Source organism: Scylla paramamosain, chromosome 38 (genome assembly GCF_035594125.1).
Source record: "Scylla paramamosain isolate STU-SP2022 chromosome 38, ASM3559412v1, whole genome shotgun sequence".
Classification (NCBI taxonomy): domain Eukaryota; kingdom Metazoa; phylum Arthropoda; class Malacostraca; order Decapoda; family Portunidae; genus Scylla; species Scylla paramamosain.
Genome location: NC_087188.1, coordinates 4691835 through 4718991, shown reverse-complemented (window position 1 = coordinate 4718991; position 27157 = coordinate 4691835). Strand labels below are relative to the sequence as shown.

Genomic DNA, 27157 nt, shown 5'->3' with positions numbered 1-27157 from the left:
AGTAATTAGACTCCGGGAAATTTAATGTTCTACTTGCGTAGCCTATGACTGTTTTTACCGCTTTCGTCCGTTTGCATTAATACTGCACCAAGACCCAGCGCACTAGCATCCGTGTACAGAATAAATGGAGCTGTATAATCCGGTAAAGCAAGAACAGGTGAGTTGGTGAGAGCAAACTTAAGGCTATGGAAACTTTTTTCCTTGGCAGCATTCCAATGGAGAGGTACGTCCTTCTTTAACAAAGAAGTCCGAGGCGACGCCATGCTGGCAAAACTCTTGGCAAATGATCGGTAGTATCCACATAACCCTAAGAAGAATTGGACATTATATACAGTTTGAGTTAGAACGTTTTTAACTACTTTAACTTTACCATCCATAGTGTGAATACCATCAGCATCAACGACATGCCCTAAAAAGGAGATGGATTTACGCAGGAAGCCATACTTAGATAATTTAGCCTTGAGTTCTTTTTTCCTCAACCTTAGTAAAACCGATTCTAAGCTGATGAAGTGAGTCAGTATCTTTGTTGAAGATTATCAAGTCGTCCAGGTATGCATAAACATCTTCATCAATAATGGATGCGAATAAGGTGTTCTTTAGCCTCTGGAAGGTAATTGCTGCAGATTTTAATCCAAAAGCCATGCGTAACCATTCAAAATATCCTTTAGGTGTGATGAATGCAGTAATTTCCCTGGAATCAGATGCCAGTGGTACCTGCCAATAGCCACTCAATAAGTCTAAGCTACTGGAAACACTGTTTCCTCCTGCTAAAGACATAAGAAGATCCTTCAGGACAGGAAGAGGATAACGATCATTCTCAGTGACTTTATTCACCAATCCAAAATCAATCACAGGTCGATAAGTGCCATCCTTTTGTGTACCAAAAAGAGAGGGCTGTTCCAAGGAGACTGGGAATGCTGAATAACCCTTGTTTTAACATTTCTTTTATTTGTTTGTCTACAGCTTCCCGCTGGCTATGAGGAAGACGATATGTGGGAATATACAGGTTGCGTACGTAGTTTGAGTTTGATGTAATGTTGAGCGTTGCGAATGCTCCCCAAGGATTCCCCGGGTAATGCAATCACGTCCTTGTAACGGCGCAGGAGTTTCAGCAACGAGTTTTGACTCAAGGTGATCCACGACGTTTTCAAATGAACTAAGGGTAGGCCCGTACCGTGCTCGATGTCATCGGGAGATCTACGCACCGAAGCGACACAAGCAACAAGAATCTCCAAAGTCTCAGGCAAGACCTTTTGGTCATAAACTAAAGCCTGGGTAAGAAATACTTCTTGCTTCAACCTTATCGGACCACCAGACGTATTTACTGCAAGAACAGGGGTCTGACTGTCCTCACGGACTAGGTTAAGTGTAGACCTCACAGCTAATCTATTCACTCGACTGGGGCCTTCCAGGCAAACATCACATCTTATGGGGACTTTTGGAATGGATACTGGTATATGGACAGCGGTATGGTCAGGAATGAGGTGATTACCTATTACCGTGGCTTTAATTGATCTCCAACAAGTTGTGATGTCTTTTTTCGCAAATTATTGATGTTTGAACGCCACAAATATTTTTGGTGTCTAGGAGCTGAAACGATGTTTTTAATAGAGTGAGAAGGAGATATGAGGGGTTGGGGTTTATCCATCGCCTTAAAACATCTCACTCCAATCTTCACAGAGTTGGTCGGAGGATGAATCTCCATGAGGTTTGCCTTTAATGATTCTAAGCCAAGAAGCCCATCTGAAGGCAAGCTGAAATCAGAAATACATATAAATCCATTTTCATAACATTGGAGTTCTTAACCAACCTAATAGGGAGGCAAACAACACGTAATACTTAAAGAGGGGTATACGAAACACCTCATCAATTGGTTGTAGTGGGTTTCAGAGCCCAACGTCCGCCACGCGACGCGCTTTTTAAGTCTAAATAGGATTCTTCCGACAGCACATTTACTGACACGACGGTGTCTACGGCAAATGAGCCCTCAAAAACCCTACTTGTGAAGGGAGAACCATTGCACTCGTCTGAGTACAGGCAGCAACTAAAGAACCGCGAATTGCCTCTCCTGCTAGTTCAGCAATTCTCACCTGCGATTTTATTCCCTTGATGTTTAACCTGGTTTGTTTCGGACGGGGCGCGTGGCTTCTCTCCTGAAGCACCACTGATCCTTGTGTCTGCACTCTTTGTCGTAAGTTCTCCACCGCGTTACATTTATCAGTAGAATGAGTGCTAGTGTTGTGCACGCGGCAGTATTTAGCAGTTACACCAGAAGATGTAATAGCAGTTTCCTGAGTGTTACTGTTGTTTATTACTGAGGTCGTCTTAGGACGAGTAGCGGCATCACCCCTTGCCCTTGATGCTGGAACAGCAATAGCTGCCAAGAGCTTAGGATTGATATTGGACTATGATGCCTTTCTAAGTTTTTTTTCTTGTCCTGATTGGCTGTTTGCTGTGTGTCCGGGTTTATTGCATTAATGACACGTCAGCACAGCCATGTTGTCTTTGACCGCAGCGGCATAAGACTCAACATCTGGGTCTTGTTTTGGAGATGCTGGTCGAGTGGCGGCGACGGCAGACGCAGTATAACGAGCATTTCTCGCGCTTTCATCTATTTTTTTTTTTTTTTTCACCTCATGTAGATTGTCACCACGCTTAAATTCTAGGGAAAGCAGAGCCTTGCGTTCCCCACCCTTTAACACTAGCATGTAAGTCAAAATCTCAAAAAAAAAATTTGATAATCCTTGACACTGAGGGTATCTTGATTAATCCACCCATTGTTCCTTTGGATTTTTACAATGTCTGCATCTGATTGACTAGCAATGTCTTGTGCCTCGAGTCTTCCTTTCGTGAAAATGGACTAAGCAAAGCGCTCACAGACTGCATTTATACACTGGACCACATAGGTTTTGCCATAATCGTCAAAGGTTTCCAGGAAGAGAGTTTTAAATGTATTATAATCCTGGTGCTCTGTTGGCTTTGTGAATCTACTTGAACCAATTAAATAATGGGCCAGAGAGCCAGGTTCAATTTTTTATATGACGAAAGAAATTTCATCACCCGGCTCGGTGATACAAGCTTGAGTCATTACATCCTCACACTGAATAATGAATTGTCAGGCTGAGCACCCTGAATCTGTTCCTGAAAATGGGACTACATCAATGGTAGTAGAGAGTACTTTAACAGGAACTCTCGTTGTAGGTTGCGTGAGCTGTGGTCCAGTACCAAAATACCATGGGAGGTAGTGGTTGCATTAGCTGGGGTAGACGTGATGTTAGTAGATGATTTAGACAGGATTTCTTTAGGAAGTCGGCGGTATGGAGTACTACTCCTAAGTTTACGATGGTCATCACACTCGCTAGACTCATCCTCACATTACCCGGCTCTAAAAATGCACTATCCTCTAATGCAAGGGAAACAGTCTGAGAAATACGCAATTGATCAAAAGCCCCAGCTAATTGCTCTAATTCCTCTTTTTTGAGCATGTAGAAGCTATGCAATAACTTAGAATTATGATGCTCTATTAACTTCGAGGGGTTTTTCAAAGAAAATTACAACACTAATATAGGAAAAAGAATAAATACATTAAGTTGTTATGAATTACTAGTACAAATATTCATTACATGAAATTATATAATTATTATATATGGTGATGTTATTAAGTAAAGTGTCTATTGAAGTATCAACTAATGCATGTCACAAGGTCACCTACTGGAATGGAGTTACTCTACGAATAGTTTTCCTATCTTCCTTTGTGTTCCACAGTGCCAGATATGTCAGGGACGCTGAGTTACCTTGGACAGCTTCATCGCCTTGGGAAGTGCTGTCACAGGTCTAGCAGTGGGCCACAGGAAGAATCAACAGTTGCTGAAATAATCATATAAAATTAATGTTTATACTAGACTAAATATGGACGACTTTAGACTCGGGGAGAGGAGTGTGTGTGGGTGTTGATCTTAATTGTGACTCAAACTTGAGAGAACTGACAGTGTCTAATTGAGGCCCCGTCAACCAACCAGTCGTAACCCGTCAGACATTATTTCCTCATAATGGGTTGTAGGAGTGAAGTGTCTGATTTTATGTATGGTGCTAATGATATCACAATGACATGGCAAAAAAAAAATTATATAAAAATGGACAAAGTATAATGAAGCAGGCATGGCGAGAGCTGGATATGGGCGAGGCAGTCCGGGCGCCGGGGAGTGAGAGCCGCACCGCGGGACGAGGCGGGCAGGACAGCTCGTTCTCCCTTGTAGATACGTAAAGCTTCCTAGGTCCTCACCTCTTATAGGCAGGGACTGTAATCCTCTTACGGTAGGTTACTCCATACGAAACTGAATTTGTAGGTTAAGAAGGGTGTGGCACCGTATGTGCGGTTGTGAAGTGCTGTGTGTGGTGAGGCGGAGGAAAAGAAGCACTTGAAACTTTGTTGAGAGTTTACAAAGGGTTAATCTTGTCAGGCGAGAGTGGTGTGAGTAGAACCCTCTAACGATAAAATAAGCTCACTGTTTTGACTACATTGTGCTAACGACAGTGAAACAGTGTTACTCGTGGTTCTCCACTACCAGTTCACTCCTCACTTTCTCTAATGCTTCGTTCACTCACACCGTTCAACAATGATTAATGCTTTTCACTCACCTACGTTTTCCACGTAGTTTTTGAGTTTTTAGACACAGTTTTCGCACACAGGTTTAACCCACCGTTGCCACCATTTATTTTTCCTTACTCTGATGTTTGTCACACCAGTGGCAAGAACATTTGATTTAAGATAGCGTGATATGAGTAGGCTTGAGAGAGAGTTTGAATCAAGTCCATATATACAATTTATTTACACCAAGTTCACTCGTTATGGGTTATTTTAGTAACGTGGTGGTGATGGGTCTCTGATTACTGAAGAGACTAACAATACGTCACTGTGTTTTGTCATCAGTGAACATTACTTAGTTTTAGAGTTTGTGGAGTTTGTGCACACACTCATAGCACAGAGTTCAGTGGAGATACACCGGCAGGCTTGTTTGGTAGCACTACTCTTGCCGCACGGCCAGCCGACTGCTAACTACCTCGGAAAGGTGCCCCGGGCAAATGTAATGTATGTAGACATATCGTCAGCACCTTGTGATCAGTCTGTTCTAGGTGGCGACATCTCAACAGATGCAAAACCAATGGAAATTTCCACCATGGAAGTTACCTACACTACATGAATAAAAATCTTACCTATTCCTATATTACCTATCCTTACCTACATATGGGTACAACCTCACTATGGTAGGAAATAAACAGAGCAGGAAGGTACAGTCAGGTATGTGTGGTAGGAGATTTTAATTTTAGGAATATCGATAGGAGCCTGATGGTGGGTAACGGAAGTAAAGGAATTTCTTAAGGTAATTCAGGATTTTTTTTTTTTTTAACAGGTAATCGTTGAACCCACAAGGGAGAACAATATTCTGGATTTAATTCTAATTCATGGGGAGGAGGCAGTCATGCAGGTAAAGGTTGAAGGACAGCTAGGTAACAGTAACCATTGGGAAATTAGGTACAAACCAAAATGGGAGGAAACTTTTAGAAGCAAAAACACTAGTAAAATACCTGACTTTAGTAGAGATTTTGAGGGATTAAAAAGGTACCTCCAAGGAGTTGACTGGCAACATACGCAGGGTGAGGTCAAGTCCAGGATGAATTTCAGAGAGATAAGGAAGGATGAGGGAGGTGAGGTGAGGTGTTAAGGTGTAGGGTAAGAGAAGGGAAGAAGTGTCCTGAAGGGTCGGGGGAGGGAGAAAAGGGGAGATATGTGTGAGTATGTTGGAGGGTCAGGCCATGCTGAGATCGGCGAGGTAAGGTCGAGGCGAGTAGATGAGGGTGGGGAGGATAGAAGGGGCCGAAATGAAAGGATTGGGTGAAGTAAATGCAGATGAGTTGTATAAATATTTCGTTGATAAACTGCATACAGGACAGTTAGCATACATCCCGTATAGAGCAATAAGATCACAAAAAAATTATCCTAAATGGATGACTGTTAGGTTAAAACATAGGGCGGAAGATATATATATATATATATATATATATATATATATATATATATATATATATATATATATATATATATATATATATATATATATATATATATATATATATATATATAATTGATTAAAAGCAAGGAAAGAGGTTTTAAGGCCACAATATAATGAATTGGAACAGTCAGGAGGTTAACGAGGAAACCTAAAAGCAATTATGAATTAAAGGTAGCCAACCAGGCGAAGACGGGCCCCAAGGGATTTTATCAATAGGTCCATTAAAGACAGCATATGAGGAGCTGGTTGGTTATGGATGTAATGAGTGGATGTAGGAGTAATGGATGGACGTTCATCGACAACTGGGACCTTTTCTATGGTAGGGACACCTTTTACGCCAGGGATGGAGTGCATTTGTCACGCCAGAGTGTTCGTGTTTTGGCCAAAATACTCGAGCGGGAGGTAACTGCACTCCAGCACTTTTTTCGTTAGTCGGGAGGGAAGAAGGGTTAGTGAGGAGTAGGCGAGGGGCAAAATAGTTAAATCTAGAAAGGTAGCTAGTTCAGGGATGGTGAGAAATACACAAACTGTAGAAGTATTCTGAATAAAATAGACTTGCTTAGAGGAATAGCGAGCGTAGATAAATTTGATACCATTGCTTTAACTGAAACTTGGTTAGATATGTCAGGAAAAGTATTTAATCCAGAGGTTAAGATAGATGGGTATACAATGTTCTATAAAGATAGGGAAAACAGGAGAGGAGGAGGCTTCGCGTTATACGTTAGGGACACATTACAGTGTTGTATGAACAATAGAAATAAAACAGATAACAAAGCAGAGTCGATATGGGTAGATATTAAGGAAGGATCGCAGTCAGTAGTACTAGGGGTAGTTTACAGACCACCGACCAGTACAGAGGAAATTAACACCTCACTGTGGCAGGAATTAAATAGAGCAGGCAGGTACAGTCAGGTATGTGTGGTAGGAGATTTTAATTTTAGGAATATCGACTGGAGTCTGATGGTGGGTAACAAGGAAGCAGAGGAATTTCTTAAGGTAGTTCAGGATAATATTTTAAAACAGGTAGTCGTAGAACCCACAAGGGGGATTAATATTCTAGATTTAATTCTTACTAGCAGGGAGGAAGCAGTCACGCAGGTAGAGGTTGGAGGACAGCTAGGTAACAATGACCATAGAGAAATTAGGTACAATTTAGAATGGGAAGAAACTGTTAGAAACAAAAACACTAGTAAAATACCTGACTTTAGGAGAGCAGATTTTGAAGAATTAAGAAGGTACCTCCAAGGAGTGGACTGGCAAAGGATGCAGGGTGAGGTCAGGTCAGGGATGGAGTTCAGAGAGATAAGGCAGGATGAGAGAGGTGAGGTGAGGCGTGAGGGTGTAGGACAAGAGGAGCGAAGATGTGTCCGGAAGGGAGGAGGAAAGAGGAAGAGGGGAGATAGGTGTGAGTATGTTGGAATGTCAGGTCATGCTGAAATGAGAGAGGTGAGGTCGAGGCGAGTAGATGAGGGAGTGGAGAGGATGGTAGGGTACGAGATGAGGGGATTAGGTGAAGTAAATGTAGATGAAATGTATAAATATTTCGTAGATAAAGTCCATACAGGTCAGTTAGCAAATATCCCGTATAGAACAATAAGATCACAAAAAAATGATCCTAAATGGATGACTGCTAGGTTAAAGCATTATATAGGGCGTAAGAGAAGTATATATAAGAGATAAAGGGCAGGTGAAGAAGTTTTAAGGACACAATATAATGAATTAGTTAGAACAGTCAGGAAGTTAGCGAGGAAAGCTAAGGACAATTATGAATTAAAGGTAGCCAGCCAGGCGAAGACGGACCCCAAGGGATTTTATCAGGTATACAGGACGAGGAATAAGGATACTGTAGGTCCATTAAAGGCAGCAGATGAGGAGCTGGTTAGTTCTGGGGAGGAGATCAGTAAACTTCTGAATGATTATTTTTTAACTGTCTTCACCCAGGAAAACATACAGGATATGCCAGATAGTGAACAGGTGTTTAGAGCAGATGAGAATGAAAAGCTGACAGGTATTTCCATAATTAGGGAGATAGTGGAGCAGGAGATAGGCTAATAAAGTTCATGTCACCAGGACCTGATGAAATATATCCCAGAGTGCTTAAGGAATGTAAAGAGATTATTAGTGAGCCGTTAGTTTCTGTCTTTAGGAAATCACTGGAGTCGGTTGAGGTACCAGTAATGTGGAGGTAGGCTAATGTAGTACCCATCTTTAAGAAAGGAGATAAAACTTTAGCGTCTAATTATAGACCTGTCAGCTTAACTTCACTTGTAGGTAAAATGTTAGAGTAAATAATAGCGAGGAACATTAGGGAACATTTAGACAAACATAACTTGATAAATCAGTCACAGCATGGCTTCACGAAGGGGAAGTCTTGCCTGACAAACTTGTTAAGTTTTTACAGTAAGGTGTAAGAGGTAGTAGATAATGGTGATAGTTATGATATCTTATTTCTGGACTTTAGTAAAGCATTTGACAAGGTACCCCATCAAAGGCTCCTGAGAAAGGTTAGGGCACACGGGATAGATGGGAAGGTGTTAGGCTGGATAGGGTCATGGCTTGGTAACAGGCGACAGAGTGGTAATAAACGGCTCGAAATCCGAGTGGGGTCATGTAATTAGTGTGGTGCCACAGGGATCAGTATTAGGGCCATTGTTATTTCTTATGTATATCAATGACTTGGATAGTGGAATTAGTACTAATGTTAATAAATTTGCGGATGACACAAAGATAGGTAGATTAATAAGGTCAGAATCGGATGCCATCGCCTTGCAGGCAGACTTAGATAGAATGAATGAATGGACGGATAGATGGCAAATGCAATTTAATATCAATAAATGCAAAGTGCTTAGCGTAGGTAGAGGAAACTCACACAATAGGTACACATTAGACAACCAAACTCTGGTAGGTACAGGGTACGAGAAAGATTTAGGAGTTATAGTTAGCTCTGAACTCCGTCTAGGGAAACAATGCATAGAAGCCAGAAACAAGGCAAATAGGGTACTAGGATTCATTTTTAGGAGTGTTAAAAGTAGAAGGCAGGAAGTAATATTAAAGTTATAGTTGGCGCTGGTCAGACCTCATCTAGACTACGTGGTGCAGTTCTGTCCCCACATTACAGGAAAGATATAGGTCTATTAGAATCAGTACAGAGGAGAATGACTAAAAGGATACAGGGGATGAGGAGTATTCCTTACAAGGCGAGGTTGAAGCTGTTAAATTTACATTCTTTATAGAGACGTAGGTTAAGAGGGGACCTGATAGAAGTCTTTAAGTGGTATAAGGGTTATAACAAGGGAGATGTAAGCAAAATTCTTAGGATCAGCAACTAGGGTAGAACAAGAAATAACGGGTTCAAGCTTGAAAAATGTAGGTTTAGGAAGGAGATAGGAAAAAAATTAGTTCTCAAATAGAGTGGTAGATGAGTGGAACGGACTCAGTAATCATGTAGTTAGTGCTAGGACACTAGAGAGCTTTAAGAGAAGATTAGACAAGTTTATGGATGGGGATAACAGATGGAAATAGGTAGGTGTGTTTCATACAGGGACTGCCACGTGTAAGCCTGGTCGCTTCTTGCAGCTTCCCTTATTTCTTATGTTCTTATGTTCTTTGTTCTATGGGGAGGAGATTAGTAAAATTCTAAATGAGTATTTTTTAACTCTCTTTACCTAGGAAGGATATGACGAATAGTGAGCAGATGTTAAGAGCAGATGAGAATGAGTCGACAGATACTACCATAACTAAGGAGATTGTGAAACAGGAAAAAAAAATTGGCTAAAAAGTTCAAGCCACCAGGACCAGATGAAATATATCCCTGAGTACGTAAGGAATACAATGAGGTTATTCATGAGCCGTTAGTTTCTGTCTCTAGAAAATCACTTGAGCCAGATGAGATACCAGTAATGTGGATGCAGGCTAATGTTGTACAAATCTTTAAGAAAGGAGATAAAACTTTTACGTCTAATTATAGACCTGTCAGTATAACTTCTATTGTAGGTAAAATAATTGAGTCAATAATAGCGAAGAACATAAGGGAACATTTAGAGAAACATAACATGAAGTCACAGTATGGCTTCACGAAGGGGAAGTCTTGCCTGACGAACTTGTTAAATGTTTTCAGTAAAGTATACGAGGCAGCAGATAATTGATAGTTATGACATCATATATATATATATATACGAGTATATATATATATATATATATATATATATATATATATATATATATATATATATATATATATATATATATATATATATATATATATATATATATATATATATATATATATATATATATATATATATATATATATATATATATATATATATATATATATATATATATATATTTTTTTTTTTTTTGTAAAGCGTTTGACAAGGTACCCCATCAGAGGCTCTTAAGAAATGTAATTAGCGGGGTGCCGCAGGGATCAGTATGAAGGCCATTGTTGTTTTTAACATATATCATTGACTTGGATAGTGGAATTAGTAGTGATGTTAGTAATTTGCGGATGACACAAAGATAGGTAGATTAATTAGGGCATATTTAGATAGGATGAACGAATGGACGGACAGATGGCATACGCAGTTTAATATCAATAAATGCAAAGTACTTAGCGTAAGTAGAGGAAACCCATACAGTAGGTACACAAAAAACAAAGAAACTCTGGTAGGTTCAGGGTACGAAAAAGATTTAGGAGTTACAGTCAGCTCTGAACTCCGTCTACGAAAGCAATACATAGAGGCCAAAAACAGGGCGAATAGGAAATTAGGATTCACTTTTAGGAGTGTTACAAGTAGAAGGCCCCAAGTAATATTAAAGTTATATTTGGCGCTGGTCAGACTTCATCTAGACTACGCTGTGTTTTTCTGGTCCCCATATTACAGGAAGGATATAGGTCTATTAGAATCAGTACAAAGGAAAATTATTAAAAGAATACTGGGGTTTTAATCTTGCCTTACGAGGTGAGATTAAAACTCTTAAATTTACACTCTTTAGGGAAACATAGGTTAAGAGGGGACCTGATTAAAGTCTTTAAGTGGTGTAAGGGTTATAACAAGAAGGACGTAAGCAAAAGTCTTAGGATCAGTAAAAATGGCAGAACAAGAAATAATGGGTTCCAGCTTGAAGAAAAAAATTAGGTTTAAAAAAAAAGAGATAGGAAGAAATTAGTTCTTAAATAGAGTGGTAGATGAATGAAACGGACTCAATAATCAAGCTGTTAGTGCTAAGACATTAGGGAGCTTTAAGAGAGGATTAGACGGATCTATGGATGGGGATGATAGGTGAAATAGGTAGGTATATTTCATACAGGCACTGCCACATGTAAACCTGACGGCTTCTTGCAGCTTCCCTTATTTCTTATGTTCTTAATTCAGATCTTGGATTGCGAAGCGGGAAAGCACATCTTTCAGAGTTTGGAATCATTAAGTCTTTTATTTTTATTTTTATTTATTTATTTATTTTTCTTTCTGTCCCCTATATCAAGCTTTATTCAATTATAATATGTTCTTTTGCAAGATAACGGCTTTCTCAAAGTCTTCTTCCGTCCATGTTCACTCGTGCTTTTCGAGGGTTCTTGGTGGTGGAGGTCCTCACTGCCATACATTCCACTGTATACAATGGAATGTATCTTGACCCCATATATTGTGGACTCATTGACATCTTTCTTGTCGGTTGATCCTAAACTAAGTGGCAGGCTCATAGGGCATCAAGTCGTCAGGGATGTAAGTATTGTGGTTTTCCTTGAATTTCTGAAAAATGTCACTTGCAATACTTGTGTCCATGTGTCTGACTGTGTCGACTCATTTTATGGCAATAATGGTAATGAAGAGCTCCACTAGCATATCGTAGCCTGATGTAATGTCCAAACCAACATGCTTTGGATGTTAATTTCCTCCCTTTTGACAGCGCAAACACTATATCCTCAGCGATATTGTGTATTCTATATTTTGTTGAAGTTTGCCACATATTCTCCTGTTGATCATCATCGTCCAGCACGTCAGTCCCACGAAAGTACACATAGAAAAGTATAAGTTACCTGGAACAATGGATTCCACTTCATCCCTTCATAACCAAACATCCATTCTAAGTTCATAGTTTAAGCGTAGTATGGACTCATTTACTCAAGGGAGTTGTAGTTCAGATGTAATGAATGAATTATGATAGTTATCATTTCCCTCAGAAAAATCTGATAGGGCACTGGCAATACCGTACTGGAATTTGTCACTGGTATAAAACAGAAACAGTTATCTTCGATTGCGTGGTCTTTTAAAGGAATCTTTATTACCAATAACCTTCAACACCGTAGTATAAAACATCTGCCTTCTGGAAAAATTGCTTGCAAAGATGGCTTGCCCCGTTACATTACGTAGTTCCTATACTTCGCCCAAGCTTTTCCGATATCATATACAGTACCAGTAAACAGGCCTGCGAATATGTCCTCTAGGTTATTCTAGGTTGGATCTGAGCACTGAGAATAATTGCTTATGGTACTTCCTTTCTGCAGCTGTTAAATCTATAGTATATATATATATATATATATATATATATATATATATATATATATATATATATATATATATATATATATATATATATATATATATATATATATATATATATATATATATATATATATATATATATATATATATATATATATATATATATATATATATATATATATATATATATATATATATATATATATATATATATATATATATATATATATATATATATATATATATATATATATATATATATATATATATATATATATATATATATATATATATATATATATATATATATATATATATATACACACACACACAGCCTGCCCTCTAAAGACAACTCTCTTCCTCCACACATAACTACAAGCACCTAATAACACACACACCCTTCACTCAAAAATTTTAAAATCATGGCGACTCCTACACCAGCCTCGGAGTCCCCATCAGGGGAGGTGACCATAAATGTCCCCAGGTCGGACAGCCTTTCTGTTGACGACCCTAAGTGTCTTGACACCCCCCTCAACTTTTTTTTCATTAACTTCTGCAACATTCGCGGTCTAAGATCTAATTTTCACTCTGTAGAACACCACCTCTCCTCTTCTAAACCTCATCTTCTTTTCCTCACTGAAACTCAGGTGTCTAAGACAACTGACAATAGCCCCTTTTCTGTTCCCTCCTACTTTCTCTATCCTCATTTTCGATCCAAAGCTGGATGCTGCGTTTATGTGCGCAATGACTTAACCTGCTCTCGTGCCCACGCTCTTGAATCTTCCGAGTTCTCCACCATCTGGCTACGACTACAGAGTCATTCTCATACTAAATTTATCTGTGCTGTATACCTCTCTCCTATAAGAAATTCTTTGACTACTTAACTTCCAAAGTGGAGCATATTCTGACCCTCTTCCCTTTTGCAGAGATCTCCATTCTTGGAGACTTCAATGTTCACCACCAGCTTTGGCTTTCCTCTCCCTTCACTGACCATCCTGGTGAACTAGCCTACAACTTTGTTATCCTCCATGACCTAGAGCAATTGGTGCAACACCCTACTCGTATTCCTGACCGTCTTGGAGATACGCCCAACATTCTTGACCTTTTCCTGACCTCTAATCCTTCTGCTTATGCTGTCACCCTTTCTTCTCCGTTGGGCTCCTCCGATCACAATCTCATATCTTTATCTTATCCTATCACTCCAATCCCTCCTCAGGATCCCCCTAAGCGAAGGTGCCTCTGGCGTTTTGCCTCTGCTAGTTGGGGGGACCTGAGGAGGTATTATGCTGATTTTCCTTGGAATGACTACTGCTTCCGTGTCAGAGACCCGTCTTTGTGTGCTGAGCGCATAACAGAGGTGATAGTGTCTGGCATGGAGGCGTACATTCCTCACTCTTTTTCTCGTCCTAAACCTTCTAAACCTTGGTTTAACACAGCTTGTTCTCGTGCTATACATGATAGAGAGGTGGCCCACAAAAGGTACTTAAGCCTTCCATCACCAGAATCTCATGCACTTTATATTTCTGCCCGGAACCATGCCAAGTCTGTTCTCCAACTAGCCAAAACCTCCTTCATTAACAGAAAATGTCAAAACCTTTCAAGATCTAACTCCCCTCGTGATTTCTGGCATCTAGCCAAAAATATCTCCAATAACTTTGCTTCTTCTTTTTTCCCTACTCTACTTCAACCAGATGGCACCACTGCTATCACATCTATTTCTAAAGCTGAAATCTTTGCTCAAACCTTTGCTAAAAACGCTACCTTGGACGATTCTGGGCTTGTTCCTCCCTCTCCTCCACCCTCTGACTACTTCATGCCATGTATTAAAATTCTTCGCAATGATGTTTTCCATGCCCTCGCTGGCCTAAACCCTCGGAATGCTTATGGACCTGATGGGGTCCCTCCTATTGTTCTTCGAAACTGTGCCTCCATGCTTGCACCTTGCCTAGTCAAACTCTTTCAGCTCTGTCTGTCAACTCTACCTTTCCTTCTTGCTGGAAGTTTGCCTACATTGAACCTGTTCCTAAAAAGGGTGACCGCTCTAATCCCTCAAACTACCGTCCTATTGCTTTAATTTCCTGCTTATCTAAAGTTTTTGAATCTATCCTCACCAGGAAGATTCTTAAACATCTATCACTTCACAACCTTCTATCTGATCGCCAGTATGGGTTCCGTCAAGGCCGCTCTACTGGTGATCTTCTGGCTTTCCTTACTGAGTCTTGGTCATCCTCTTTTAGAGATTTTGGTGAAACTTTTGCTGTTGCCTTGGACATATCAAAAGCCTTTGATAGAGACTGGCACAAAGCTTTGATTTCCAAACTACCCTCCTACGGTTTCTATCCTTCTCTCTGTAACTTCATCTCAAGTTTCCTTTCCGACCGTTCTATTGCTGCTGTGGTAGACGGTCACTGTTCTTCTCCTAAATCTATTAACAGTGGTGTTCCTCAGGGTTCTGTCCTGTCACCCACTCTCTTCTTATTATTCATTAATGATCTTCTAAACCAAACTTCTTGTCCTATCCACTCCTACGCTGATGATACCACCCTGCACTTTTCCACGTCTTTTCATAGACGTCCAACCCTTCAGGAGGTAAACATATCACGTAGGGATGCCACAGACCGCCTGACTTCTGATCTTTCTAAAATTTCTGATTGGGGCAGAGCAAACTTGGTATTGTTAAATGCCTCAAAAAACTCAATTCCTCCATCTATCAACTCGACACAACCTTCCAGGCAACTATCCACTCTTTTTCAATGACACTCAACTATCCCCCTCTTCTACACTGAACATCCTTGGTCTGTCCTTTACTTATAATCTGAACTGGAAACTTCACATCTCATCTCTAGCTAAAACAGCTTCTATGAAGTTAGGTGTTTTGAGACGTCTCCGCCAGTTTTTCTCACCCCCCCAGCTGCTAACTCTGTACAAGGGCCTTATTCGTCCATGTATGGAGTATGCTTCACATGTCTGGGGGGGTTCCACTCATACTGCTCTTTTAGACAGGGTGGACTCAAAAGCTTTTCGTCTCATCAACTCCTCTCCTCTAACTGACTGTCTTCAGCCTCTCTCTCACCGCCGCAATGTTGCATATCTAGCTGTCTTCTACCGCTATTTTCATGCTAACTGCTCTTCTGATCTTGCTAACCCTCCTTCCGCGGCCTCGCTGCACAAGACTTTCTTCTTTCTCTCACCCCTATTCTGTCCACCTCTCTAACGCAAGAGTTAACCAGTATTCTCAATCATTCATCCCTTTCTCTGGTAAACTCTGGAACTCCCTGCCTGCTTCTGTATTTCCACCTTCCTATGACTTGAATTCCTTGAAGAGGGAGGTTTCAAGACACTTATCCACCAATTTTTGACCACTGCTTTGACCCTTTTATGGGACTGGCATTTCAGTGGGCATTTTTTCTTATTAGATTTTTGTTGCCCTTGGCCAGTATCCTTCCTACATAAAAAAAAAAAATTATATATATATATATATATATATATATATATATATATATATATATATATATATATATATATATATATATATATATATATATATATATCATGGAGAGAGAGAGAGAGAGAGAGAGAGAGAGAGAGAGAGAGAGAGAGAGAGAGAGAGAGAGAGAGAGAGAGAGAGAGAGAGAGAGAGAGAAATGGAATAAAATGATTTATAAAAATAAAAAAAAACGTTTATCTTACAATAAATATCCATTTTAAAATTTATTTTCTTATTTAAGTGGTTTCAAATCACAACAGATTCTGCCAAGTTGTAGAAGCAATCATTGGCTTGATCATCTCATATGAATTTCAGTTGTTTTCCTTACAATCACGTATAATAATTACTTTTGAACTATAATTTTCCAGTTGCCTGTTTTGCATTAAAATTTAACTACTAAATTAAACTACTTTCAAAAAGGCGGAGTTTGGAGAAAGTTTTTGTTGAGATAGATGTGAGTTGCGTGCAAGGCCAGATCCTGGTAACACTTCTCAGTGTCGCTAAAACTCGCTTAGCTAAGTAAATATTCATCCACGTTTTTATTATTATTATTATTATTATTATTGTTATTATTATTATTATTATTATGGAAGAACACAGGGAAAAAAAAAAAGCCTACTGAGATTCCAATCCCAGAAATGAGTCCAAAGCGGAAGTCAAAAAAATGAAGAATAAGTATCTTGAAATTTCTCTTGAAGGAATTCAAGTCATGGGAAGGTCGAAATACAGAAGTAGACAGGGAGTTCCAGAGTTTACCAGAGAAAGGGATAAGTGAATGAGAATACTGATTAACTATTGCACTAGAGACGTGGGCAGAATAGGGGTGAATGAAAGAAAGTCTTGTGCAGTGGGGCCGCGGAAGGAGAGGAGGCATGCAGTTACCAAGATCAGAAGAGCAATTACCATGAAAATAACGGTAAAAAGTGCAACGCTAGATATGCAACACTGAGAGAGGCTGAAGAGTCAGTTAGAGGAGAGGAGTTGATAAGACGAAAAACGTTTGATTCCACCCAGTCTGGAAGAGTGGTATGAGCAGAGTCCCTCCAGACATATGAAGCACACTCCATACATAGGCGGATAAGGCCCTTGTACATAATATCTAAGGAGGGTGGAGGGGGGTGAAAAAAACTGTCGGAGACGTCTCAGAACGCTTAACTTCATTGAAATTGTTTTAGCTAGAGATAACATGTGAAGTTTCCAGTTTATAGTATAAGTAAAGGGTAGACCCGTCAGTGTAAAAGAGGGGGACAGTTGAATGTCATTGAAGAAGAGGGGATAGTTGTTTGGAAGGTAGTGTCGGGTTGATAGATGGAGGAATTGAGTCTTTGAGGCATTGAACAATACCAAAGTTTGCTCTGCCCCAATCAGAAATTTTAGAATGATCAAAAGTCAGGCGTTCTGTGGCTTCCCTGCGTGAAATGTCTACTTCCTGAAGGGAAGTAAACCCACAGTGGTATTCATAAAATCTATCTGTAGGTTCATAATGCTCTCTCTCTCTCTCTCTCTCTCTCTCTCTCTCTCTCTCTCTCTCTCTCTCTCTCTCTCTCTCTCTCTCTCTCTCTCTCTCACCATTGTTGAAATAATAATAATAATAATAATAATAATAATAATAATAATAATAATAATAATGTGTGTGTGTGTGTGTGTGTGTGTGTGTTACGTACTATAAAAATACAGGGTGCAACCCCAAGCTTCCACCACGATCAAAGGTGAAAGCACCGCTCCCGTCAGTAAATATTACCAAGCTTCCATAATAATATTTAGGAAAACTAAGCCTACTGTGGTGTTCATGAGACATTGCTACTAATCAAGAACATGACTGAATTATCAGTTCAAAGTTCATTGCTCTTCTCGTTTCCCTGTTAGGAAAAATCATGAGCAACATTGCATGTAATAATATAGATGGACGGAATGGCGTCGTACAATATGTTGCGGCTGTAGTAGGTTCAAGTGAGCAGCTAGTTCCAAGTGACAAGTGCGAGCGCAGAAATTCAGTGTATATAATAATACCCTAATGTCCACTAAGGAAATGCATTTCCTAGTCTCAATAAACGATATTCCTATACAGTTATGTTTGCATACTTATACGTTGTCATTTTGCCTTGGCATTTTTTATTGTTATTATTATTATTTTTTTTTTATGTAGAAGGGACACTTGCCAAGGGCAACAAAAAAAAAATAATAATAATAATAGTAATAAAAAAAGCCCACTGAAATACCAGTCCCAGAAAAGGGCCCAAAACAGTAGTAAAAAAATTGAAGGATAAGTGTCTTGAAACCTCACTCTTTCAAGGAATTCAAGTCATAGGAAGGTGGAAATACAGAAGCAGACAGGGAGTTCAAGAGTTTACCAGAGAAAGAGATGAATGATTGAGAATACTGGTTAACTCTTGCATTTGAGGATTGGACAGAATAGGGATGAGAGAAAGAAGAAAGTCTTGAGCAGCGAGGCCACAGGAGGAGGGGAGGCATGAAGTTAGCAAGATTAGAAGAGCAGTTAGCATGAAAAGAGCGATAGAAGACAGCTAGAGATGCAATATTGCGGCGGTGAGAGAGAGGCTGAAGACAGTCAGTTTGAGGAGAGTTGATGAGACGAAAAGCTTTTGATTCCACCCTGTCTAGAAGAGCGGTATGAGTTGACCCCCCCCACAGACATGTGAAGCATACTACATACATGGACGGATAAGGCCCTTGTACAGAGTTAGCAGTTGGGGGGGGGGAGGGGAGAAAAACTGGCGGAGACGTCTCAGAACTCCTAATTTCATAGAAGCTGTTTTAACTAGAGATGATAGAGTTGATAGATGGAGGAATTGAGTTTTTGAGGCACTGAACACTGGCAAGTTTGCTCTGCCCCAATCAAAAAATTTTAAAAGATCAGAAGTCGGGCGTTCTGTGGCTTCCCTGCATGAAATGTTTACTTCCTGAAGGGTTGGACGTCTATGAAAAGACGTGGAAAAGTGCAGGGTGGTATTATCAGCGTAGGGGTGAATAGAACAAGAAGTTTGGTTTAGAAGGTCATTGATGAAGAGTTGGCGACTGGACAGAACCCTGAAGAACACCAGCGTTAATAGATTTAGGAAAAAAACAGTGACAGTCTACCACACCAAAAGCTTTTGATATATCAAAGGCAACGGCAAAAGTTTCACCAAAATCTATAAAAGAAGATGACCAAGACTCAGTAAGGAAAGCCAGAAGATCACCAGTAGAGTGGCCTTGACAGAACCCATACTGGCGATCAGATAGAAGGTTGTGAAGTGATAGATGTTTAAGAATCTTCCTGTTGAAGATAGATTCAAAAACTTTGCAATAGGACGGTAGTTTGTGGGATGAGAACGGTCACGCTTTTTAGGAACAAGCTGAATGTAGGCAAATTTCCAGCAAGAAGGAAAGGTAGATGTTGACAGACAGCTGAAAGTGTTTGACTAGGCAAGGTGCAAGCACGGAGGCACAGTTTCGGAGAACAGTAGGATGGACCCCATGAGGTCCATAGGCGTTGCGAGTGTTTAGGCCAGAGAGGGAATGGAAATCATCATGGCGAAGAATTTTAATAGGTAGCATGAAATAGTCAGAGGGTGGAGGAGAGGGAGGAACAACCCCAGAATCGTCCAAGGTAGAGTTTTCAGCAAAGGTTTGAGCGAAGAGTTCAGCTTTAGAAATAGATGTGATAGCAGTGGTGCCATCTGGTTGAAATAAAGGAGGGAAAGAAGAAGAAGCAAAGTTATTGGAGATATTTTTTAATAGATGCCAGAAATCATGAGGGGAGTTAGATCTTGAAAGATTTTGACACCTTCTGTTAATGAAGGAGTTTTTGGCTATTTGGAGAACAGACTTGGCATGGTTCCGGGCATAAATATAAAGTGCATAAGATTCTGGTGATGGAAAGCGTAAGTATCTTTTGTGGGCCACCTCCCTATCATGTATAGCACGAGAACAAGCTGTGTTAAACCAAGGTTTGGAAGGTTTAAGTCGAGAAAAAGAGTTAGGAATATACGCCTCCATGCAAGACTACCACTTCTGTGCTCGGCACAGAAAGACGGATCTCTGACACAGAAACAGTAGTCATTCTAAGGAAAGTCAGCGAAATACCTCCTCAGGTCCCCCCAACTAGCAGAGGTAAAATAGAAGAAAGAAATTCAATATATATTATAATAGCCTAATTTTCAATGCATAAATGAATTTTCTAGGCTAATTAACAATATTTATATACAATTATGTTTGTTTGCGTATACTTTATCATTCTGCCAAGACACTGAACCAACTGGGGAGCTGAAATAATCTTTCATTATTTCTCTCATACCAAAAGCCTATATATATATATATATATATATATATATATATATATATATATATATATATATATATATATATATATATATATATATATATATATATATATATATATATATATATATATATATATATATATATATATATATATATATATATATATATATATATATATATATATATATATATATATATATATATATATATATATATATATATATATATATATATATATATATATATATATATATATATATATATATATATATATATATATATATATATATATATATATATATATATATATATATATATATATATATATATATATATATATATATATATATATATATATATATATATATATATATATATATATATAAGAAGTTGAAGTGGGCGCGCCTGCGAGAGGCTCACAGACTAGTCAGCGAGTCCCGCCAAAACGAGTCTTAAGGCCCTGAAGGTTTGTTGTTGTGGGGATTTTGGCGGGAGAGGCGAGCGAGAGAGAGACAGGGTGCAGAGTAGTGGTGGATTTGCCATTTGATTTGCAGGTATGTTATTGGGATTTGATGTATTCTTTCATGGTGAAACAGTGTACATTGGGGGACATTATTGGGAGATAGGGTGGTGATTTGTACGCTTGGTTGGCAGGAGTTTGGTCTTGGCAGTGTGCTGTGGGACGTCAGTGAGGTGGCACCGTAGCAGATACTGTGAACTAGGAGGCTGCAGTGAGGAACTTGCTGTCCCTGGCTGTTATGGTGTTAGTACCGCCGTGCATGGAGGAAGAGCTGCAGTACTTCAGGGTAGTGGTAGTGGCGTACCGTACTTCAGCGCGTTGGGTCGGTGTGCGGTTGGGCCTATAGGGTGTGAGGGTCCTGGGGGTACTGGTTAGGGTGGGACTGTCAGTGGCATATAACATTTCTTGTGTTGGTGCGTGAAGTGTTTATTTCTCCTGTTTATTTGTATGTGGATTTACCCATTTTCTCATGGGATCAGGTATTTTGGAGTGCCAGCAGTGTGGCCTCTAAGAGTGTTAAGCACTCATATTTTATTTGTGTTTTCTTTATTATGTACTCATTTGTGTTTTCTTTATTATGTATTCAACCATTAAATTTTTAAATTGTGGCCCAGGTTTCTGTGAACCTAAGCAGGAGGTTTAAATTAATCAGTGGGTTCTTGTGGTGAGTGCTTGGTGAGCCTAATTAAGGTAGGTTAACTGTGCCCTAGTTTTGCACTCATTACAATTGGTAGCAGAGCGTAGTTTTATGCCCTTTTGGGGAAATTGTTTCAAACTCCTGCTTGGGTCCAGTGCTTTTGGCAAAATCCACTTAAGTGTTAGTGTGGCACTACTCCTGCACAATGGAGGATTTGTTGTGTTTGGGTGATGTTGATGGCCAAGGTGTAGCTGGGGTTAAAGTTGAGCGTAAGGAGGAGAGCAGGGAGGTGGAAGTGACCCCAGAGGTAGTTGATAAATTAATCAGTACCAATGCTCAGTTATCCCAAGCAGTGGCACAACTGTGTAATAAGTTTGACCAAATGGGGCACATGCAAAACATGGTGTGGTCACGTCCTGTCCCCACTATTGGAAAATTCTCTGGTAGGGTACGGAGGGCCAGTGAGTTGGATGACTGGGTAGAGGATGCCACAGAGAAAATAAAGCAGCTGGGATTACAGGGCTCTGAGGGAGTGTCATACCTGTGTGGGTTCTTGGAAGGCCCAGCCCGTCGAAGGGTCCGCAACAGTACTGTGAAGACTGTGTCTGACCTTTTTGATTGTTTGAGGTCTGCTTTTGGATCAGAACTGAATTATACAGACTTAGAAAAACAGCTGCATGCTCGGGTTCAACAGCCAGGTGAAGGAGTGTGGGAATTTGCTGATTCTCTGGCTGTTATTGTGGATAAAATGTACAAAGTGAGAGACAAGGGAGATAAAGAACGGCAATGGCTGCTAACTACATGGTTCTGTAGGAATTTGAGAGACAGAAAAGTAGGAGTGAAGTTGGGAAAATGGTGGGAAAAGCACCAGCCTGTGAAGTGGGAGGACATGGTTCAGCGAGCAGCAGACCAAGTGAGTGAGGCTGAGCGGATTGTGAAGGAAGAAGCAGAGTTAGTGAGTGGGAAAAAGCCAGAGAGAGTTGTGAGGAGTACCCTTTCTTCACCATCTTGCTCCTTGTGTGGACAACATGGACACTTGGGATATCAGTGTGAACGGTTCAAGGAGTTGGTGTCCAAGACAGCGGGAAAACGGGAGTCCTTGAGAACAAGGGGCCAGCTCTCAAGGCCTGACGACAGGGCCCCCACTACAGCTCAGATAAGGAGTGTGACTAATGTGACCGAGGAACGGAATGATGTAAAAAGAGGGAAAGTTAAGTTGTTTGGAAAGACTCTGAGGATAGATGCGTTGGTGAATGGTATACCTGTAAGTGCTATGGCTGATTCTGGTGCTGAGGTCAGTCTGGTGACAGAGGAATGGTACAAACAGCACCTCCTCCCCAAGCAAGCTGTGATCTATGGGATGGACATTCGGATTACAGATGCAAATGGGAGGGAAATTCCCTGTTTGGGCTATGTGAAGGTGAATGTGGAAATTGAGGGAAAAAGTGTTAAAGACTGTGGACTTTTTGTGAAAGGTGGTGGTGGGGAGAGTGGTGTGGTGCAGGGCACTACATTGCCAGTGTTGTTTGGGATGAATGTGTTGAAGGGAGCCGTGCACCTGGGGCTAACTGAGAAGTGGGGCAGGTGTGTCCGTGCCATTGAGGCAAAATTGAGGGTGACACAACAGCCTCTGGGGTTTGCTGTAATTCAGCAGCAACAGGATTTAGTAATCCCGGCTGGTACCAGAAGAATAATGAGAGTGTTTGTGGAAAGTTTACAGGAAGTAGATGTAGATAGTGTGGTGTTGGAGCCCTTAGTGCCTGGTGAGGGCTACTGGGTGCCTGAAGGTTTGTGTATATTTCCCAGTTATACCAGAGTGGTTAAGGGTGAAGGATGGCTGTCAGTGGGTAACCTGGGACAAGCAGATGTGCAATTCAGGCCACAGTGGAAGGTAGCCAAAGTTTCTCATGGAAGGGAGGTTACTGTGGGAAGAGCTCACACACACACAGTAGCTCAGACTGCACCTCCTTCAGTGGTTAAGGAGTTCAGGGACAGACTAGGGGTGCAGGTGGATGAGAGTCAGCTTGATTCAGCACAGTTGGAGAGACTGGATGGATTGATCCATGAGTACGGAGATGTGTTTGCTGAAAACGAGCAGGATTTGGGATGTGCTACTGGAGTGGAGCATGAAATTCACCTCAATAGTGCAGTGCCCATTCGCCTTCCATACAGACATATTCCTCCCCCATGTATCACTGAGGTTAAAGCTCATGTAAAGGGACTGTTGGAACAGGGAGTGATAGAGGAGAGTGTGAGCCCATATGCAGCCCCAATAGTGATGGTGAGGAAGAAAGATGGTTCGCTGCGACTTTGTGTTGATTATCGAAGGCTGAACGAGGTGACAGTGAAAGATGCCTTCCCATTACCAAGGGTACAAGACACACTAGATGCATTAGCCGGGGCACAGTATTTTTCTTCTTTTGATTTAGCTGCAGGTTATCATCAGATTCTTGTGCGGGCAGAAGACCGGCCCAAGACTGCTTTTGTAACACCATTTGGCCATTATCAATATGTGCGCTGTCCTATGGGGTTATCCAATAGCCCAGCAGCATTCCAAAGGTTTATGGAGTATGTGTTTAGCGATCAGGTTTTTGTGACTCTTTTGGTGTATCTGGATGATTTGTTGGTGTTTGCTCGGAGTGTGGATGAGCATCTGGATAGACTGGAGGGAATGTTGAAGCTTTTGAGGAAACATGGGCTGAAGTTGAAACCTTCCAAATGCCACATACTAAAGCCCCAGGTTAGGTACCTTGGATTTATCATTTCTAAGGAGGGAATTAATACAGACCCAGAGAAAATACGGGCTGTACAGGAGTGGCCAGTTCCGCGCACTGTTAGGGAGGTCAGGGCATTTGTCGCATTCTGCTCCTTTTACAGAAGGTTTGTGAAAAATTTTGCGAAGGTGGCTGCTCCGTTGCATGCTTTGATGAGTGGTGATTCTAAGGCAGCAGTGAGTGATTATTGGGGGAAGGATGAGGCCAGAGCATTTGCCTTGTTGAAAGAGAAGTTAAGTCAGGCTCCAGTGTTGAAAAGTGCAGATTACAGCAAGCAGTTTGTGGTGGAGACAGATGCTAGCTTTGAAGGACTGGGAGCAGTTTTATCTCAGGAGCATGATGGGAGGTTGCATCCGGTGGCTTTTGCAAGTAGAGGTCTCAGAAAGTCAGAGCGGAACATGAGCAATTACAGCTCTAGGAAGTTGGAGCTGTTGGCTCTGAAGTGGGCAGTGACAGAGCAGTTTAAGCACTATCTGGTGGGTGGACATTTTATAGTGCTGATGGATAATAATCCATTGGCACATTTGAACTCTGCCAAGCTTGGGGCAGTGGAGAGTAGGTGGCTGGGTGACTTGGGAAGGTTTGATTTTGAGGTGAAATACCGGCCAGGGAAGGAGAATGGTAACGCGGATGGATTGTCGAGGAGGCCCCAGGAATTGATTGAGGGAGGGGAGGAAGAGAAGGAGATATGGGAAACCAGTCCTAACACCTCGGTGAAAGGGGTGGCTGTGATGCAGGTATGGCGTGGTGCCAGTAAGGAGCAGCTTAGGGATATGCAACAGTCTTGTCCAGTTGTAGGGAAGTTGTGGAGACAAATGATTGTTAGAGTGAGGCCAGCAGAACTAAGGCAGTTGCTACAAGTAGAGGAGTTTAGGCAATGGTGGAGAGTGAGAGGGTCCCTCATTATGAGGCATGGGGTGATCTACTGGCGTGGAAGGGAGACAGATTCTAGGAAGTGGAAAGTGGTGTTGCCAGTGAATCACAGACAAGAAGTGCTTAAAGCCGCTCATGATCAGTGGGGTCATCAAGGGGTTGCTAGAACAACGTCACTAGTGAAGGATAGGTTTGCTTGGCCAGGACTACATGAAGCCAATCAAATCATGAAGACATCAAATTGTATGTGGCAAAGTGCAAAGTCTGTGTCATGGGGAAGGAGGAGGGTGTGCGGGCCAAGACTAAGTTGGGTACGTTGGAAGCCAACCGCCCCTGGGAAGTGTTGGCTGTTGACTTCACTTTGCTGGATCCGGCCAGGGATGGCAAGGAAAATGTATTGGTGGTGACGGATGTGTTTAGCAAGTTTGCCCTGGCCTTTCCTACTAAAAACCAAAAGGCAAGCACAGTAGCGAAGATCTTGGTGGAGGAGATTTTTCACCGTTTTGGTTGCCCAGAAAGGGTACATAGTGACCTGGGTAGGAATTTTGAGGGAAAGTTAGTGCAGGAACTATGCAAGTATTACCATGTAGCCAAGTCTCGTACCACCCCGTATCACCCTCAAGGAAATGGGATCTGTGAGAGGTTTAACCGCACCTTACATGGGATGTTAGTTACCCTTGGTCAGGAACAGCGGGAGCATTGGCCTAGGCACTTGTCAAGCCTCACTGCCATCTATAATACCACACCCCATGCTGTCACTGGTTTTTCACCCCATTATTTGTTGTTTGGTGTGGAGCCCCATTTACCTTTGGATAGGTTCTGTGAGGAAACTGATAGTGAGCCTACTAACCATAGCATGTGGATTAGGAAGCTCAGAGAGACACAGGAGGCTGCTTGGAAAGCAGCTAAGTTGAACATCAAGAGTTACCACAATACCAATAGGTGGAAGCATCAGGAGCAAGGAAAAGCAGAGCCATTGAGGGTGGGACAAAGAGTGTTGCTAAGGGACAATGCAGTACTAGGTAGGAGGAAGATTCAGCCTAAGTTTGCAGCTGAGGTGTGGGAAGTTGAGGAGGTGTTGGATGGGGTGAGTGGGGTGTATAGGGTCAGACCAGAAGGTGAGTCCGGCTGTAGTAAGGTGTTACATCGCAGTAACTTGCGTCCTTGGAATGGCAGTGAGGGCCATGCAGGGACAAGTAATGAAGTGCCAGCAGGGACAAGTAATGAAGGGCCACCAGAGGAGGAAGAAGTAGAAATGCCAGATATGACAGAAGTGTTAAAGCGCTTTGGGTTTCCAGAACCGGACTCAGTGGTTGAGCAGGAGGGAGAGGATGCCCTAGGGCCTGGTGAAGAGCCAGATGAACAGAGTGGTGAAGGCTCAGAGCAGGTTAAAGGGGTTCAGGCCCCTCAACTCAGGAGGTCTAGTAGGATTGCTGAAAGGGGTGCAACGGGTTCGTCTTGTGTTGACTGTGGGGATTGTGCATGAGGGCATGTACAAAGTTCAGGGGGGGTGAGTGTAAGAAGTTGAAGTGGGCGCGCCTGCGAGAGGCTCACAGACTAGTCAGCGAGTCCCGCCAAAACGAGTCTTAAGGCCCTGAAGGTTTGTTGTTGTTGGGATTTTGGTGGGAGAGGCGAGCGAGAGAGAGACAGGGTGCAGAGTAGTGGTGGATTTGCCATTTGATTTGCAGGTATGTTATTGGGGTTTGATGTACTCTTTCATGGTGAAACAGTGTACATTGGGGGACATTATTGGGAGATAGGGTGGTGATTTGTACGCTTGGTTGGCAGGAGTTTGGTCTTGGCAGTGTGCTGTGGGACGTCAGTGAGGTGGCACCGTAGCAGATACTGTGAACTAGGAGGCTGCAGTGAGGAACTTGCTGTCCCTGGCTGCTATGGTGTTAGTTTAGTGCCCTCTAAGGGGTGTGATGTTCCCTTGTGGCACACGATAATTACTAATCCTATCACTGGATTAAGAGAAATACAAATACTGACACTTTTATGATTT

The 27157-nt window shown here is 41.3% G+C and overlaps 2 protein-coding genes across 2 annotated transcripts in view; both read left to right on the top strand.

Annotated features, from left to right (window-relative positions):
- LOC135091596 (glutamate receptor ionotropic, kainate glr-3-like) overlaps positions 1 to 27157 on the top strand; it is a 143077-nt gene that overhangs the window by 101298 nt on the left and 14622 nt on the right. The window lies entirely within an intron of this gene.
- On the top strand, positions 20739 to 25559 carry LOC135091613 (uncharacterized). Its single transcript, XM_063989378.1, has 2 exons — positions 20739 to 20902; positions 21003 to 25559. The coding sequence occupies exon 2, from the start codon at positions 21711 to 21713 to the stop codon at positions 25557 to 25559; it is 3849 nt and encodes a 1282-aa protein (XP_063845448.1). The 5' UTR covers positions 20739 to 20902; positions 21003 to 21710.